Raw genomic sequence first — 18,402 nt, forward strand, 5'->3', positions numbered from 1 at the left:
AATGAAATCTGTAGCGTTATCTACCTGTGCGGTAGGTGGGCTGTGTCAGATGCCGGTCCGGTCAGAACGATAAGATAGTAAGGTATCGATATGGTACGGATCAGATGATAAGATAGCGGTGATGCGTCAGTCGTGGGCTGTCGGCCGGTCGCCACGCACCGAAGGGAGGGACACTCGTCGCCAAAATGGTGAGTTATACCGGACAGCAGGGAAGAGAGAGAGAGAGGAGAGAGAGATAGAGAGGGGAGAGGACCAAACTGGGACCGGTGGAGGGTGGTGAGGGGGGGGGGATGGGGCGGACCTGAACCAGAGGGGTGGAAATTATCATGCAGGCCAGCAGCCGAAGCTCGAGGCGGCGTGGCTGACCGTTTGCGATGACTGGAGTTAGACCGAGACGGTAGTTCATTGCCGGAGTGGAGTGTATATATAGTTCATTGCCGGTAAATAGGGTGTTGTATGTACTATGTAGAATGTCGACAGATAAGCAACGGAAGGGACGCAGCGATTTCAAATAGGGTAGCCTGGGGCAAGACGCCCCAGATAATTTATTTTGCTACATAAATTTTGTCCCACATCACCTGGAAGGCCAAATTTGTGCTCAATGCGTTCTTTGGACATTTTACTTTAAATTGCACCCCTCAAATTCATTCACTTATGATCGGACTCCAAGCTAGGAAGTGATTTGTGAAGCAACTGCAAATGGGGCATTTTGCCCCAACCCCAGGGCAAAACGCCCCACGGCCTGGGGCAAGTAGCCCCATACTTTAGATTACAGATTTAACATGGTAGTTGGCTTAATCTTATGTGAGAGGTCCGTTAGACCTCTGGAGGCACGGCTCTGAAGTTAGCACATTCCATCCTGTCAGGTGTTCAGCTATGACACTATTTTATGAGCAGGTTTTTCACCTGCTTCATAAGACCAAATAATAAATTATTGCAATGCAAATGTTTACAGAATACTTCCTTTGCCATCCAGTTGCTGAGAAAAATACACATAAAGGCATAGAAACTTACTGTTCGCCAGCTACCGAACATTAGAAAGTGGGTAGCCCGAACAACACATGAGGTAAAACGCCCCATGGGGCTTTTTGCCCCGCGACCTACTGGGGCGTTTTACCCCATCACGTAGTTCGGTCAGAGAACAACGCTTTGCACTCCAGCAAGACATAATTTAACACGAACCAACCCGGCATGATAAGCGTTAGACAATAGTTGTTCAAAATACATAAAAGTCATTAACCTGATGTGGACCATAAAAGAACGCCATGATGCATAATCTGACAAGAAAACATAAAAATCACTCAAAAAACACATTTTTGGCTATATCTCCCGAAAGAGTCATCACAATTTCTTTCCAGTCTGCTCATATAATGATCATATAGTGCACGTTTTATAGAAGAGAGGATGTTTCCCCAGAACTCTGCCAGTTCCGAGAAACATCGGTGAGGCGTTTTACCTCGGCGGGGCGACTTGCCCCGGTCTACCCTACCTCTAATTTATGCATTCAAACGAGCGGTTATGAGATTAGCGTAGTGAAATACTGTTAGTCGGTCGGCTTCCTTGAATGTTGATACGGCTGCCTGATCATCATTCCATGCATTGTTTTCCTTGCAGGCCAGATTTTTCAATCAAGATGATATCGATGGTAAGTATAAGTAGCGTACGGAAGATGCGATTACGAGATAATGTGCCTGATATTCACTTGACGTGCACTGTATGTACAGTGGCTGTATGAAAACGATCAGAGGAATGCTATCACGTCAGACCAGTGGCACCTCAGTCCTCAATGCTCAGCCTACAGCTAGGGGGATTATGATTATCCCGATAAAAAACTTGACTTGATGTAATTCGTTATCAGAAATCGCTTCAATAGCCCATCACATTGGCACCGATCGGTCTTGACCAGAAACCCCATTCACGGTTGACGATGGTTACCTTGAAACTTGCATTTTATTACGTACCCGAGCTGAATAATTGTTTATATAATTATCGAATTATCGTTGTCAATGTTCGGTTGGAGCGTGACATGTCCTTGTGTGTCGCACAGAGTTTCGCGAGTGTTTTCATCTGTACGCGCGCCAGAAGCAGGTCCGTTCGGTGGACGAGCTGGCCACCATAATGAGGTCGCTGCGGCTGTCCCCTACCTCGACGGAGCTGCGACGCTACCTCAAACAGAAAGGTCAGTCCGACTGGGCGCTAGGCCCCGCGGGGTTGTAATCGACAGCGGGAATTAACGGCAATTTCAGCAGTGGTTAATCCCTGGAGACTGGAGAGGCTACGGACATTTCAGAAACACTGTGTGACACTTCTCCACTTTCCTCTTCTGAATCTACTTGCCACGTCTCTGTTCATAGCAGGCGTTCAAAACTGTTCAATAGATGGCGCTAAGATCGCGCGCCTGAAGGATGCTGTTCCGCAATGCATGGTGGGCTGCGCTGCGGCACAGCATCGCACAGGCGCACGCTTTTACTGCCATCTAGCAACAAGGTAACGAACCGCTCGCCGTTTCAAACGCCATCCGGTGCTACAGTTGTGTCTTGCTAGTGTGTATATTGTATGTTGGGTAAAATAAATAGCTACTCGTAGTGTTATCAATCAAATAAGCGTGTGCGCGAAATACGTTGCGTGAAAACGTTTACAAGCCACTGTAAAACTCGCGTTCCGTGACTGTATCCCCGGTGTACAGGCGGCCAGCTGTCGTTCCCCGATTTTCTGGAGGTGATGCACGAGCACACGGAGCGAGAGAAGGTCCCTGGCGACATTCTGCGCGCGTTTGAGCAGCAGGACGCGCGCGGCACGGGCCACATCTCCGTGAAAGAGCTGCGCTGGCTTCTCACCAGCTGGGGAGACCGGCTCAGCAAACAGGAAGGTCGGTGGCGAGGGACTCGCGGAGGGTCTCCTCGGTGATATGCCCTCAGTAAAACCGCTGTCATTATGTCTTGATTCTACCGTCACAAGCGTGAAGGAGTGTAGGATACGGCGCCGTGGCATTTACTCAATTGCAGCTGGAAGGATTATGAAATCACGTGACCTTTACAGGATTTGTTTCAGCTCACTGTGTTGCTCCTAAGTATAGCTCAACCACGTACCTGCGCTCTGTGCCTGTAACGGATTTGATTTGGCCGGTATTGTGTTTTGTGATGGAAAATCTTTGCCTCTGACCTCTGCACCCCTCCCCAGTGGACCGCGTGTTCCGGGAGGCCAAAATCCCCTCCAGTGGCACCGTCAAATACGAGGACTTTGTCAAGATCATGTGTGCACCTCTGCCCGACTACAACTGAATTAGCACCGACGTAGCCGCTACCAAAGGATATTCGCGACCGTGAGAACTCTATCCGGAAGGACTGTGTCCTGGGTTGGAGAGGGCCATCGACCACTGGATGGTTACTGTTGGCCGCTATCGCTTCTGGTCATCTGTCTGTGATGATGAGCACTCTTCTATAGCCACAGAGCGTAATATATGATATAAGGTTGTCGCCTCTCGTTCGCTTTTGTTGACTAAAATTGAATATACAGATACTTTAGCTTCATTTTGATTTAATGATGCTTTTTCTTCGGCACTGCTCATGTTAGCGATTAGGCTTCCATCGAACCGTATGCAGTGCAAAACCAATATAAGTCGCAGCAGTTTATTGAACGACGGATACGATACGGGTGGAGCAGCAACAGTACAAAATGACAGGCGCCATCAACATTGTATGATGACAGGCGCCATCAACATTGTATGATAAGGAATTGGAGTGTACGTAATGGTAACCAGACGATCGTCACGCGTATAGCCAGCAAATGTCCGGGCATGGTTATATCGCAACAGTATACGAAGCACCAAGCACGAACGAGCACTGACTGGTATACACACTGATGGGGTTACGCAACAAAACGATCGTTACGCAAAACTAAAATAGTTCGCCATGATGCTAGTTTTCCATTTATTGGTCAAAAAGGTCATATGCTATACATAACTGCATGCATATGCTAGGATGAAACACGTCGAATAACTACTAATTGAGCTCCTCACTCTCACATCCAGTAAACGGAACAAATGCCCATATCACTCGGTTCATAAATGCACAACCAATGTAAAAATTCATTATTTTCAGTGTCCTTGCAAGCAGGTAACTGCTTATCGTAAAAAAGAGCGTCTCGAGTATTCAAACATTACGCCTCAGATAAAAGGCGGGCATTCTACCTTATGTAAATCGTCCAGCATTGCTGGTGACACTGGAGCTTGGTCTGCCCCATGCGTGCTTAGATAATTAATTCTCGGAAGGCAGACAACAAATGTCTGATGCCGTCCATAACTCCTGCGCCTAATCTTATCAGTCATTTACCCAAGGACGCCTTCCTTGGAAACACTCCCTCTGGAACGGTTACTCTTTGCGGAACAGCCCCCCTGGAGCGGGTGCTCCTCTCAGAACACCCCATGTAGAGCAGGTGCTCGTCTCGGAACACCTCGTCTGAGCGGGTTTTTATCCGTCTAGAGCGGGTGCTCCTCCAGCTCGCCGCCGCGGAGTGGCCAGCTCTGGCCTCCGTCCAGACCGCTGCCGTCCACGTCATCGTCCGAGACGCTGTTAGAAAAGGAAAAGAAACGGGGGATGAAACTACCAACCAGGTCAGCTCACGAGGGAGTAAAGAACGTCGTCATTGACAGATACTGTTGGAGGAACCGAAAGAATGAACGGTATCCGTAACACGAAACACCCGTTGCTGTAGTGGATACCAGACCAATAGACTGAGACTAAGTAACCACAACCTGAGCAACCACAGCACCGCTCGCAGTGCGGGCTCACCTGACGTTGAGCGATCGCTCGGTGTCCGCGTAGGCCGGGTTCTCTCTGGCGTGGTACCGGCGCTGGTCGCTGGCCGCCGACATACGCCGGTGCCGGGGGCGACTGAGGTAGCTCCGCGCCCCCCAGACGGCGGCCCCGAGCACCGCCAGAGCGGCCACCGCCGCCAGGCAGACGATACCGAACACCCGCCAGCCGCCGCCGCCGGGACCGGGACTGTCACCGCCCGCTGAAACGGGCCGCGGAGGGTGGCAGTGGGGAACATATACTTTTTTTTCTTTTTTTTTAATAAATTTAGTCCGAACCTTTTGATGGGAAGGATTCACAAGGACAGAGCCACCGCTAAGCGAAGCTTGTTGCGGTGACCCTGCCCTCTACCCTCCGATCGCGCAATTCCAGTTCTATGGCAGAATTTAGAGTCCAAAGTTTAACGTGCGCACATAGCCGCGCACGGCCGGTCCCCTCACTGACTTCGCCTGGCTACGGCCTGCCACCAACCGCATCCATACCTGTCAGGAGGTCCAAAATGTCAAGCGCCCGTCGCGCTTCGAACCCGGACTGTTGTAACCGGGAACGCGTGCTCTCACCACGCGGAGTCTAACGCTCTACCAACTGAGCTACGGGACCGGCATTTATCGTAGGTAATATAATAATTTGACTTGTTTAGTGTAGATTATGTCGCATCAAGAGCGTCTAGCACTGCCCTCAGGCCTCAATATCTTTGCGGCATTTTTGGGAGCAGCTTTCCGGGTCTTGGCTTCCTGGTATTGTTACATATCCTCAGAACACGCACCTATTTGTTTTGGTTATTGTAATAAGTAAATGAGGTGTCTCCCAGCTTACCGAGCCTGGAAGCGTAAGTGCCGACCTCCTTCGTCCCCGGAGTCTCTGGAAAAGCGGCATACGTGACACTTCCGAACTACACGGCTTCAATCAGCTGTGCGTCTTGGGTAACACGTCTCACGTTAGTCGACGTTTACATCTGTTTTGGTCGCGCTACGATAAACAAAAGCCGAGCTAATTACATAACGTCCCGCTTCGCCCTACATTTTCTTTAGATACGCAATGCGTACTGCATCAGTTGCATCGGTTGCATCATATTGCATGACAGATTGTCGCCTCGGTCTGATTTGGCAGTAGTAAGCGCACGCACGTACCGATCATGCAGATGTACGGTCTGTACATGTTGCATTTTTGGTCGTTCCAACGTCCGGAGCTGAGTTTAGAGGCCTCCAGACAGGTCTCCTGTCGGAGCTGTGATGGCTCGCCCTCAATCCAGCCGTCAAACGAGACCTCACTGCCGTCCACCCACACATATTCTGCCGAGACAGGGAACAGTCGTCAGCCCTGAGTCGGGTACTGAGCACGGCACGTTTCGAGCACTGGCAGGTAGACTGTGCCGCATTACGTGCATGCTTTGCGGTACACAGCCACTAGCCAGCTCGATGAAAGTAGGTACTTACGTATTTACGCACTGCAACCGTATATACGGCAATGAGTTAGACGGCTCTACATTCAGGCCAATGTTTTCTTTTTTTAGTAATTACAGGTCTGCTAACTGCAAGAGGTCACTTATTTTCTTCTAGGTGACGGTCTCATAGCCGGTCCTACTCGTTCCAAAGTCCACACAAACAGCTGCATTATGTTAGGACGTACTGCCGGTGCCGGGGAGCTGGCGGCCTCCGATCCAGGCGCTGAACGTGCTGGTCAGCCCGCTGAGCGCCTCCAGCACCGCTAGGAAGTCGGTCTTGGAGGAGATGACGGCCAGCTGGTGACCCTGCTCCTCGCACCTGAGAATAGTGAGCCGTGAGACAGAGTTAGGTCGCTGTCACATTTACGGTGAGATTGTTATTATGTCCGACGGAAAAGTGCGCGGTGTAAATAGGTACCTACTATGCATTTCAGACCCCATGAGACCCTAATTTTTGGCGATAATTTGTTCAATATTTGTTCAATTTGCTTCAAATTTTCACAATGCACAATTCAGCTCAAGCGCCAATTTTCGCCAATATGGTCTCTTAACAAAATATCAAATTTTAGGGTACTTGTCGTTGCCTCGTAATGTTAAAATCGGCTCCGTAAATCCGTCAGTGGAGTAGAGGCTATCCGTGCGTAGGTGTGACGTCACAAACACGTGACCATTAAGCTCCGCCCTCCCGGCGGACGGGGTAGTGACCTTGGCCGGTCAGTCGACTGCGTGGAGCGGGCGGGGCAGTAGCTGTCGCACCGGGGCGGCTCGCATGGACCGTAGCTGCCGTGCAGTTGGCGTTGCAGCCGTAATTTCATCGAATGAGCTAAATAGCGCGCATAAGTAACGCACCAGCTGAAGCCCTCGACTAATCGTATCTATCACAAATGTACGTACACCTTGTTCAGTCACAAAAAATTATATTTCCACACAAGATTCGGGGCTTGTGAAAAACGCGCATAAAAGACGCTGTTGATTTCAAATGATTGCGTAAGATTATGTACCTATCGCGTCAGACTACGTCAAAATTGCAAAACAGAATCACCATTAACATGATGCAATTTATGTGTTTGATATATGAAATTTGATTAGGAATGTATGCCGGCGTGATCGATTTATATCATCCCGGTGTAACTAAGCATTGAACACCTTCAGGACTAATCCATTTGATCATCGACTTAGGTTGAGGAGGTCGCCAGACTAACTTTGCCCCCAGAGCTTGTGTGTTGAAATGCAAACATGAAAAGTAAAAGCCTAGAGATAGTTTCCTCACCATTGAGGACATACCTACTGTTACTTAAGTTTTACAAAAAAGATACGAGTTAATTGATGATCGTTCTCGTGTAGTGCCCAATGTCCGCCTGCCACATTGCTATTTCTTTTTGTGCACGTCTTAACAATATAACACACACATGATACCGCGATAAAGGCCATTTCTACCATACGACACATTACGCTTCTGCCCCACCCGGCGCCCCGCACCGCTTCACGAATCACGAATACGGCCGTTTCGCTGGAGCGATGCCCCAGGCAATCGGCCGTGCCCGAGACTCTTCATCCTACTTTGTTGCTTTCTGCGCCTTCCTCAGAAACATTTATTGGCACTGCCAAATATATCAATATTTTTGGGTTAAGCACAGGCTTACACATGATCTTATAGGTAATCGGGTAGTGACCTGACCCAACCTGACGATGAGATAGGTGCAACTCCGGCTTAAATAAATGTTCAGAGTCCAAGAGTCTATCCCTCTTTCCTTCATAGGGCCGGTTCCGTTCCAATAGATCCTACCTTGATTTTGATCATTCTGAATATTCTGAGCTGGTTCGATGTTTAAATACCAAAATAAGGTGAAGAGGATGCCAAATGCCCTCAAACAGATAATTTTTTTGGCTTTCGTCCCGAAACAACTTTGCCAGCTTCCACTTGTCTCCAGTATGCACACACAGAAATATTGAGCGATGTCAAGTTCAATATACCTACTCGTAAATAGTTCAAATAGCTTCAAAGTTCTGCTTCACGTAGTAAAATATCTTTAGTTTAAGTATTTACGTAATAAACAAGCAAGGTATCCGTCGCACAACGCCATAATAAGTAAAGGCATCAAGAATAAGTTTGTTTTTATGCGACGTTTATTGGTTAACTAACAAACATCGGCAGTTTTATCACACCACACAAGCATCTTTACGCAAAACAGGATAATGTAACAGCATAACAGATGTTCAAATACCTAACTGATATGTTTTCATGCAAAGCAAGTGTATCCATAAGCGAATGAGTGTTGTGTCACACTGGTAATTGCGGTACACATCCAGAGCACCGTTCGTTTACGTCAACCCGTGTAAATTTAGCGAAATTTTGAGCTAAATGCTGACGGCGGCGGCGCCATTTTCGCAATCTGTCAGTTGTGCGCCGGGGACCGCGGGGGCCGGCGGGGGAGTGTTGTGGCTGCAGTGCGCAGAGAGAGTTTGCCCATTCTTGTGACATCAGTGAGATAAAACAGTGCTGTGGTGTTTATCTAGTTGGATAATAAGCTGAGTAATGAGTGAATAAGTGAATAATGTTACGATTACTTGAACTTTATTGAACTTAATTTAAACACGAAGGTAGCACTGTAACCGCTTACTAATGCTCAAAACTCTCGGCCACACAAGCCGGCCGCCCGCCGCCACACAGGTCCGTCGCGAGAAGGACAAACAGCGCCTCTGGCGGCCGGCCGACAAATTACGATCAGCTGATCGACAAAACTGGGTCACCGGATCGGCGCGCGACGGCCGATCGTCAACAGCGGCAGCTGATCCACAACATCCTCCCCTTCAAAAAGTACGGACACCTAGGTCACAGGTGCACACCCGAGGGCCTAACCTGGCGAATACGGTTGCGGGCGTCGCACTGGGCGGCCATAGCGGCTAACAGCAGTTGGCGGACGGATGGGAGTTCCGTCCGGCTCCGAATCCGAACTATCCGAGTCCGACAGAGCACATTCACTTTCAGCGCTACTCGGCGAGTCCACACGACCGGAAACTTCATCGGAGCGGACCGCCAGCAATGGCCCGACAGCGGTCCGACCTAACAGCGGAATACAGGCACCGAGGTCCGGTTCCTCGTCAGACACACTGACAGTGACAGGAACCGTCACACATGTCGCCCGTTCTGAATCGTCCCGCACAGAACTTTCTACTTTCTTCAGGTTACTACCATGCACAAGCACCTGCTTTCGTCCCCGCTTAATCCTATAATCAGGTCGCTGCACTTTGACGACTACATATGGTCCAGTAAAACGAGCGGACAGTTTCCTGCTCTTACCACGCTTCACTGCCTGCACTTTTAGCATCACCGTATCGCCTACTTCAATGTCACTCGTTCCAGCCACAGACGAGCGCGACTGGCTGTCCTGCAGTGACTGATGGGCCTGGTCGCGGTCCACCTCGAGACGGCGCTTCAGGTCACTCACATAATTCGCGTAAGTGTCACACTGCAGCTTATCTGCGTCATCAATGATCTCACTCACAACGGGCACACGCGGGTAAACACCATAAACCAACTCGAACGGCGAATATCCTGTCGTGGTGTGCTGTGAGAACCGATAGGCTGACACACACACACTGACCCACCGGTCCCAATCAGCCTGGTTCTCACTCACATAATGGGTGAGCATATCGCACAGAGTGCGGTTGAACCGCTCGGTTTGACCATTCGTTTGTGGATGGTACGACGTGCATCGTAGCTTTTGGATCCCCAATAGCTCACAAATCCGCTTAACTAGCGCGCTTTCGAAGTTCGTGCCCTGATCTGTCAGAATGCTTTTCGGCACTCCAAAACGAGCAAAGAGCTCCACGAAACAGTCGGCCACGGTCGTGGCCTTCTGGTCAGGAATACAATAGGTCTCCACCCACTTCGTGAACAAGTCCGACACGACTAGAACGTACCTGTTCCCAGCATCTGAACAAGGCAGTGGTCCAAGAATATCTGCCGACCACTGGGAGAACGGCTCCCCTACGACAGGTACACTACCTACACCTTCTCGGTGAGAACGGTTCGGCCTTTTCACCCGCGCGCATCCGAGACATGCACGGCAGTAGTCGCGCACGGTCACTTTCAGGTTATGCCAGTAGTAATGACGCGTGATCTGACTCATCGTACGCTTCAACCCGAAATGCGCCGCCATTGGCACATCGTGAGCAAGACGTATCACGTGACTCTGCATGCTTAACGGCACGATTATCTGCGGCTCACGGTCTGAAATGGTCTGTCGGTACACGAGGCCATCACGAACAAACAGGCTGTCTCTATCACGCATATAGAACGCACCGACGTCACCAAGTCTCGCATCGTTCGTGCTCCCAGTCCGTAGGCAGTCCATGACAACTGACAGCACCGGGTCCTCCAGCGTCGCCTGCTGCAGCTCTGGCAGGCTGAGCCGGCTAGACGTCGCCTCCGCCCCGACAGCAGCTTCGTCAGCCGCCGAGCTTTTCAGCTCCACAGCTCGGACCGTCGCCGGCACGTCACCTTCGGCCAGCTCACACGAGTCACCATTTGGCACGCAGCCAACACTGACACTGGACAGTCCTTGTTTTGGCACACAGCCAGCACGGTCACCAGACAGTCCCTGTTTTGGCACACAGCCAGCATCACCAGACAGTCCTTGTTTTGGTACACAGCCAGCATCAGCATCACCACAGTCCCTGGACAGTGCGTCCGCGTGGGGAATCGCAGTCCCCGGTCGGTGAACCACCGTAAAGTCATACTGGGACAACTCCATGACCCAGCGAGCCAGCCGACCAGACGGATCCTTTAGGCTCCAGAGCCACTTGAGCGCCTGGTGGTCCGTCACGACGACGAACTCAGTCCCGAGGACGTACCATCGGAACCTGGTCACGGCCCGAATCACAGCGAGCAGCTCGTGCTCAGTCGTCGTGTAGCGCGACTGACAGTCCGTCCATTTTCCCGAAGCGAAGGCGACTGCATACTCGCCATCACCATCACACTGGCTCAGAGTCGCGCCCCAGCCGCGCGAGCACGCATCGGTCGTGATCCGAAACGGCTGCTCCGGGTCCGGCGGCCGGACCACAGGGAAGGCAGCCACCGCCTTCCGGAGATCCTGGAAGCTCCGCTCTGCTGCCTCCGTCCACTCGAACGAGTGCCGGCGAGTCAGATCAGTCAGACCCACCGCACGCACACTGAAGTGAGGAATCAGGTGACGGAAGTAGCCCGCCATCCCCACGAATCGCAGCACCTCCTTCACGCTGCTCGGCCTCTTGTAGGCCGTGATCGCAGCCACGTTGTCGTACGCCGGCCGGATACACCCTTCAGAGATCACGTGAGACAGAAACGTGACCTCAGACTGTGCGAAGCGGCACTTCTGGGGGTTCAGGCGGATCCCGCTCCGCTCGAGCCGCTCGAACACCTCCCTCAGAACAGCGACATGCTGCTCTAGAGTCTCCGTGAAGATGAGTACGTCGTCCAGATACACGACCACTGACTGGTGCAGCAGGTCCTTCAGCACCGTCGTCATCATCCGCTGGTACGTTGCCGGTCCATTGCACATACCAAAGGCCAGGACTTGGTAGCAGAATTGCCCCTGATCGGTGACGAAGGCTGTCTTCTCTTGTGCCGATTCGTCCAGTTTCACTTGCCAGTACGCAGCCTTCTGATCGAGCTGCGAGAAGACACGGCATTTGGGACCGATCGACGCCAGCAGCGACTCTATCCTAGGTAGAGGAAAAGAGTCTTTCACGGTGCAGCGGTTCAGCTCCCTGAAGTCAGTACATACTCGAAAGCTCTTGCTTCCCTTCTTCTTTACAAGAAGCACCGGGCTCGCGTACGGGCTGGCACACTCCCGTATCACGCCCATTGACAGCATGTCCGCGATCTGCTGGTTGGCAGTCTCTCGCAGAGCCGGCGGAATCGGGTACGGCTTCTTTTTCCGCGGCTCCTCCATCAGCTCTATGCGATGTTCGACAGCTGTGACTCGTCCGAGCTGCCCTGGCGAGCTGAACACGTCCGACTGGTCCAGCACCGCTTTCAGCTTCTCCTGATCCACTGTTGACAGGTGAGACAGGTCAGCCTGTGTCTTCACCTGGTCCAGGAACGGCATCACCTCCTCGTCCAGACTGTCCTCGAAGTCCTCCACCGCACCATCTGTCACCACACACCGGCACACGGTGGCGGCCGGCTCTCTAACCTCCTGTCCAAAACATGAGAGCACACCGGTACTGAAGTTGACAGCCACTTCAGCCGCCTTTAGAAAGTCTGTGCCGAGTAGCACACAGTCACTGCACTCGGCGACCAGGACCTCCATGGTCACCTCACCTGCAGTGCCCGGCACATGCAGAACCACATCTGCAGCTCCGTGAACATGGAGACTTTCCTGTCCAGCTCCCACCACAGCCTTTCGGCTGTGTCGCAGCTGCAGCTGACACCTGTCGGCCGTCGATCGCGACAGAAGCGTCCGCTCGCTGCCGCTGTCCACGACTGCATCCTGCACTAGCCGTCCATTCACCGTCACGTCCAGCTTCAACGTCGAACCGACAACCACTCGCCTGTTGGCCGTCACAGCTCCTGGTCCTGCACCACTGGTGCCAGCACCACCACTGGTGCCACCACTGGCACTCCCCATGGCACCACCTCGGTTACCACCACTGGCACAGTATCGACTGATGTGCCCCACACCTCCGCACTTATAGCACTTGATGCCCTTCGAGCCGCCTGACCGGCTCCCTCCTTTGCACTGTTTGGCAATATGTCCCATCTGGCCACACGAATAACACTTTCGACTCACAGATCTTCCAGTCTCCTGGCAGCGCCTCGCTGCTGACCTCTGCTTGCCATGGAGCAGAGTCATGTGAGTCACCAGCTGGTCCAGCGAGGACAGGTCGCCCTCTCCCAGCTTGTGCGACCAGACCTCTGGCGCACCCTTAATCGCCTGTACGATGGTCATGCGGTCCAGAGACTCGGCTGTCAGCTCTGGCATGACCTGCTGAATCTGACTCTTCAGCGCCTCTACGTACTCCCGCGGAGTCTCGCCTGGCTGCAGACGACGCTGGTCCAGCCCTTGAAGGATCTGCCCCTTCATCACCTCCGGCGTCAGGAGATGCAGCACCTTTTGTTCAGCAGCACTGACTGTAGCATCCCGTTCAGCAGCCTGTACTTCTGCCTCAACCCGGTCGGCCACCCAGGCCGCCCGCCTGCACGAGCCAAGAGCATAACAGATCAAGTCCAGGGCCACCACGCCCGACAGGTTTTTCAAGCTCGCATAACGCCGAAACTGCTTGAAGAAACGCCGTGGTTCGGCGTACTCGAACACGGGGAGGGGCAGGCTCAGTGCCCCAGTCGCCCCGGCACTCGTGTCCACCGAGTTATCCATCACCGGTCCCGTATCACACAGATTATCCGTCCGGTATCCGTTCACTCAGTTTGTTTACATCATCACACTGGGCGCCGCCATGACACACCTGACCGGTGGCGCCACCCGCGGAATAGTCCCGAAGCTTCCCTGTGACGTCACGTCCGGCTAACGCTCTTCCCGCTGCCGGCTGACGCCATCTTCGATGATCTTCGGCACACTGATCGGTTTCGCTCACGCCGACTGCGGCACGCGGCGCCGGTTATAATCCCACCGCTGAATGTTACGATTACTTGAACTTTATTGAACTTAATTTAAACACGAAGGTAGCACTGTAACCGCTTACTAATGCTCAAAACTCTCGGCCACACAAGCCGGCCGCCCGCCGCCACACAGGTCCGTCGCGAGAAGGACAAACAGCGCCTCTGGCGGCCGGCCGACAAATTACGATCAGCTGATCGACAAAACTGGGTCACCGGATCGGCGCGCGACGGCCGATCGTCAACAGCGGCAGCTGATCCACAACAATAATAAGTGAAATAGTGCATTGTGGTCATCGTCTGATAACTGCAATCAAGACCGAGTCGGAAATCTGAAGCGGAGCGACATTGGAGGAGCTGCTGGAAATTATCCAGCTTTGTCGGAGTGCTAAGGTGGGCTTGTAATTTTTCAACTGAACTGCTGTCGTGTTATGAAAATAATGGATGCACTTTCATGCTTTTCTAGGGTTAATTAGGTATAGGTATGCTAATATTTTGCCAGATAGGCAACAGAGAGCCGATGGCTAATCAAATGAACGGTAATTTTGGCACAGTAAAGAAGTGCGTACAGATGACATATTTTTTATTTATCAATAACGGGCAGTTGACGGGAGACGGGCGGTGGCTGCGGCCTGTAGCGGCGCCCATGCGTTGTGAAATATCAGCTTATATACATCATAAGGTATATACGCTAATCTAACTTTTATTTCCGTCAGATGTCATGTCGATTCTTAACAATAAACGACAAACAAACAAACGTGTTTGCAGCATGGGGTATGGCATTGAGCATCACAATGTTTCGTTGCATTTAGCTAAGGCTCGCGGCTGGCGACAACGTCCCGCCGTGTGTCGCTTGCGTTACAAATTTTGCGGGCCCAACATTAGCTTTACCAGAAAAAATCGTTATAATAACCGCCTTATTTGTGTAAATTTACCGCCATGAATTTGTGTACGATTACCACGCGAGTGTTCCTTTTGGTACTTTTTACCAAAAACACATATTTGTGCGTAAATGTAACGCGAAATCCGCGGTAAAGTTACACCGAAAGCGGTTCTCCTACACAATAGTGAAGCACTCCGAAGCTAGCAAAACACACATATAAGTGTTCTTTTACGCAGAAAACAGAGTAATTTTACACCAAAAAAATGTTCCTTTTGGTACTTTCAATTACACCGTTTTTCCGCTCAATATTTCTGTGTGTGTGTGGTCCCGCTCCGACCTCTCCGCGGTGCTGACACCGACTGAAGCGGCATAGACCCATCCCGGTCACGGCCAGTGGGCGGAGTTTAGTTGGGCCCGGCGCAACGTGATTGGCCAGCGCTCCTATCCAATCCGGTGCGGTAGCGAGCGAGCCTCTATCCGGGTGCAAAAACTGATTAGCATTACGAGCCAACGACAAGTGCTCTAAATTTTGATATTTTGTTAAGAGACCATATTGACAAAAATTGGCGCTTGAGCTGAAATATCGTTTGCCAAAATTTCAAGCTAATTGGACAAAAATTGAAGAAATTATCGCCGAAAAGTAGGGTCTCATGGGGTCTGAAATGCATAGTAGGTATAACACTGCCATTGGTATACAGCCGCTGCCGGCAGCACTGAATCTCCTACGGCACTCTGCATCGCTTTGTTTTTCGTCTTTATAACACAGAATGCCTTAATAGGTACTAAAAATGAGTACCTACTACCTACCTAGAACTTTAAAACACGGACAGATTTCTGAGCACTTATTGAAAAGCATTTAGCATGTCTCTTGACACGTTTCCTTTTAGCCTTGCCGGAGGCAGTTGAATTAATCGGTGATTGATTAATGTGCTGCCTGGGGCGGGACCATGTGGGGCATTCTGGTCGGCGCCTGCTGCGTTTTGTATGATTGGCTTTTGGCCAGTATGTGTGCCGGTATCCAGGCATCGTCACATGGTGACGCACCGTGGATGGGCGTCTGTACCTGTCGACTTCAGATCAGCACTTCATCGAGGACACTCTTCTATTTAACGCCCGCCTGGACGGCACTCTCGGGCGTGATTCTCTAGACTAAATCTCTGCGAACTGCCTTCTGCTAGGTGCTAGAGGTAAGCCAGGCCTCGCAGACCTTTACTCAATACTCAGTCCGGAACCAGACGATCAGCGACCTGCCTGAGGTGATGCCGCTCTCCGCTACCACTCTGGGCCGGCTACTGATCACCCTCGGCCGGCTCGCCGGGGTCGCCGCAGCTGCGACGAGCATGTTCCACCTTCAGTCCATCCAAGGCACCGATGAGATGAAATACCTTCGCGGGCATACCGCCTCTAAGCTGGAATGTGGCTCCCTGTGCGTTCAGCAGCCGCTCTGCCGTGTGTTCAGGAGGGACAGCCACGGTGACTGCCGGCTGTACCGCGGGCTCAGCCTGGTGACCCCGTTCGGAGTGGAGCCCGGTCAGCGCAGCTACCGACGCATAGGTGAGTGGGATCGAGTAGTAGATAGTAACGCCTTTTGCCTCGCAGGATTTTAACTCTCATGTCATTGAAGTACAGTCTTTATTACAAATTTCCCCCATTTTTATGCGGATATTTACCTCATCTGTACTTCACTATATCAAATAATGAAACAGCAGAAGCAATGAGCAAACCACAAAGGGAATCCCTAATGTGGCGCTACGTTTCTTATCATCCATAGAAAAACTTACCGCCGCGAATTCATGATCAGGCCCCACGAAAGTCAGTAATCACATAAATTTATTGCACTTTCATATAACTGTGAATGTGTTGTATATTGCAAAACTCTCGTACTTGTATGCATTGTCTTGTTAGTGAGTGATGCACTTTCCTCGGTCCCTGTCGGTGCAGGACGGTGTCCGCCAGACTACATCCGGTGTACGTCTACCGAGGTCTGCCTCCGCCGTCTTCCCGGTACGACCAGCTACAAGGAGGCACTGGCGGCCTGCGAGAGGCTCGGCACCCGACTGACGCTCCCCCGCAGTCAGGCCCACAACGAGTGTCTTCGGAACATGTACCGCAAGTACGGCAACAGTCTCTGGCTGGGCGCCGTCGATAAGAAGCTCGACAACACCTACATCGGTATCGACGGGCTGGGAGAGGCGCCCGACGACCCGCGCTGGTGGGGTACCGGCGAGAATCACCATCCGGGCAACTCAGTCGACTTGGAGCCCCACGTAGTCATGAAGAATGGATGGGCCGACGTGTCTGAGCGCCACGCCGCTGAGGCTGTGTGCGAGACTCCCTTGCTGTACTAGCCAGGGTAATGTGCACACACGGGTGCCATCAGATCGTCCAGCTGTCCTGGCCTTCCTCAGGACAGGACAAACCCAACAGCATTCCTCTCACGCCTCCCCTCCCGGGCTGGTGGTTACCCCACTAGACAACCGGTGGCGAGGACAAGTCCTCGTTGGACTTCACCCTCTCCGGGGTGACCGTTTGAGCACCAGGGCAGGCTGTCCCATCGGACATTCCCGTCCCAGCGGAACGGTCTCTGACGCTACGGCCCGTACCGGCGCGTCGGTGGTCCGCACAGCCCAATGTGTCTATCCTTTGCTATCATTCCCAAGTTCTACGTTTAACCCTCGCGGGCCCGGGGGGGGGGCGTTTTTCGCCCCCCCTGGCGAATATTTGCGATAACTCCCGAACGCTTAGGGTTAGGAAGGCGAAACTTTCAGTACCTTTTCTCCCATCAATTTGACATCTTCTGAAGTAAAAAATTTGGACCTAGCCCCCTTGATGACGTCACAAGGTCCATTTTTCTAGACCCCTGCACGGCAAAAATCGGCGTCACAGACGCAAACTTCAAATAGCTGCTAAAAATAGAGTTTTAGAGATAAAGACAAATTACGAGCACGGCTGTGTAGCGTTTGACCTAAAGAAAAATAGAAAAATAGTTTTGGTGACCTGAGGTCAGAGGTCAGGTCAACGACCCCGAAATGTGGTTTTAGTTTTTCGCAAATAACTTCGACAAAAATGGTCCTAGAGCTACGGCAGTGGTACCATCGCATTCGCCTTGTCAAGCCGCGTCGAATGATATATATTTTGTTCGGAAAAGGTCAAGTTTCATGTTGACCTCATGTGACCTCGAATGACCTCTGGTTGACCTTGACACATGAAAGGTCGTTTATGATGGATTTGTACCCGCTGATCACGAATCTGGCATCTATTTTCCTCTAAGCCTTCATTTAGAGCTTCCGGATGGCAAAATTGTCTTATTTATTATTACTAACTTAAATCAGTGAAATAGCCTCTAGCAGGGATACTCTTCTGTGACCTTGACCTTTGAGCAGCCTTGTATCGTAAGATGGACCACAAATAGGGAACTGATAAGCCTCAAAACATTTCAAAACATCTTGGAAGTTAGCACGCAAGATGTGCGAAAAAGTGCCAGGTTTGAGGTCAATTTTGAGCGTGACCTTGACCTTGACCTTTGATTTGGAGCACATTTTCAGAATCCTCAGATTCTCTTCTTTCGTTTGACACCCAATTTTGCCGGTTTGATGCAGCCTGCCGTCCTCTAGAAGCCTTACTTTGAGATCACTACACATGTGCCGGTTTTGGCCTTTGA

General features: G+C 51.5%; 2 protein-coding genes across 2 annotated transcripts in view; one reads left to right on the forward strand and one right to left on the reverse strand.

Annotated features, from left to right (window-relative positions):
• Positions 1-68: 68 nt before the first annotated feature.
• LOC122381477 (calmodulin-like protein 4) lies at positions 69-3,530 on the forward strand. The gene is made up of 5 exons (XM_043365701.1): positions 69-188; positions 1,615-1,645; positions 2,048-2,179; positions 2,687-2,869; positions 3,181-3,530. The coding sequence occupies exons 1-5, from the start codon at positions 186-188 to the stop codon at positions 3,279-3,281; spliced, it is 450 nt and encodes a 149-aa protein (XP_043221636.1). The 5' UTR covers positions 69-185; the 3' UTR covers positions 3,282-3,530.
• Positions 3,531-3,615: 85 nt separating this feature from the next.
• LOC122381472 (macrophage mannose receptor 1-like) overlaps positions 3,616-18,402 on the reverse strand; it is a 33,694-nt gene continuing 18,907 nt past the window's right edge. The window contains exons 16-20 of the mRNA XM_043365686.1: positions 6,444-6,577; positions 5,945-6,106; positions 5,631-5,675; positions 4,791-5,016; positions 3,616-4,568 (exon numbers count right to left, since the gene is read on the reverse strand). Of these exons, the coding sequence (XP_043221621.1) occupies positions 4,478-4,568; positions 4,791-5,016; positions 5,631-5,675; positions 5,945-6,106; positions 6,444-6,577 (658 nt within the window). The 3' untranslated portion in view covers positions 3,616-4,477. The remainder of the gene's footprint in view (positions 4,569-4,790; positions 5,017-5,630; positions 5,676-5,944; positions 6,107-6,443; positions 6,578-18,402) is intronic.

This window comes from Amphibalanus amphitrite, unplaced genomic scaffold (assembly GCF_019059575.1).
Source record: "Amphibalanus amphitrite isolate SeventyFive unplaced genomic scaffold, NRLGWU_Aamphi_draft 000121F_arrow, whole genome shotgun sequence".
Classification (NCBI taxonomy): Eukaryota; Metazoa; Arthropoda; class Thecostraca; order Balanomorpha; family Balanidae; genus Amphibalanus; species Amphibalanus amphitrite.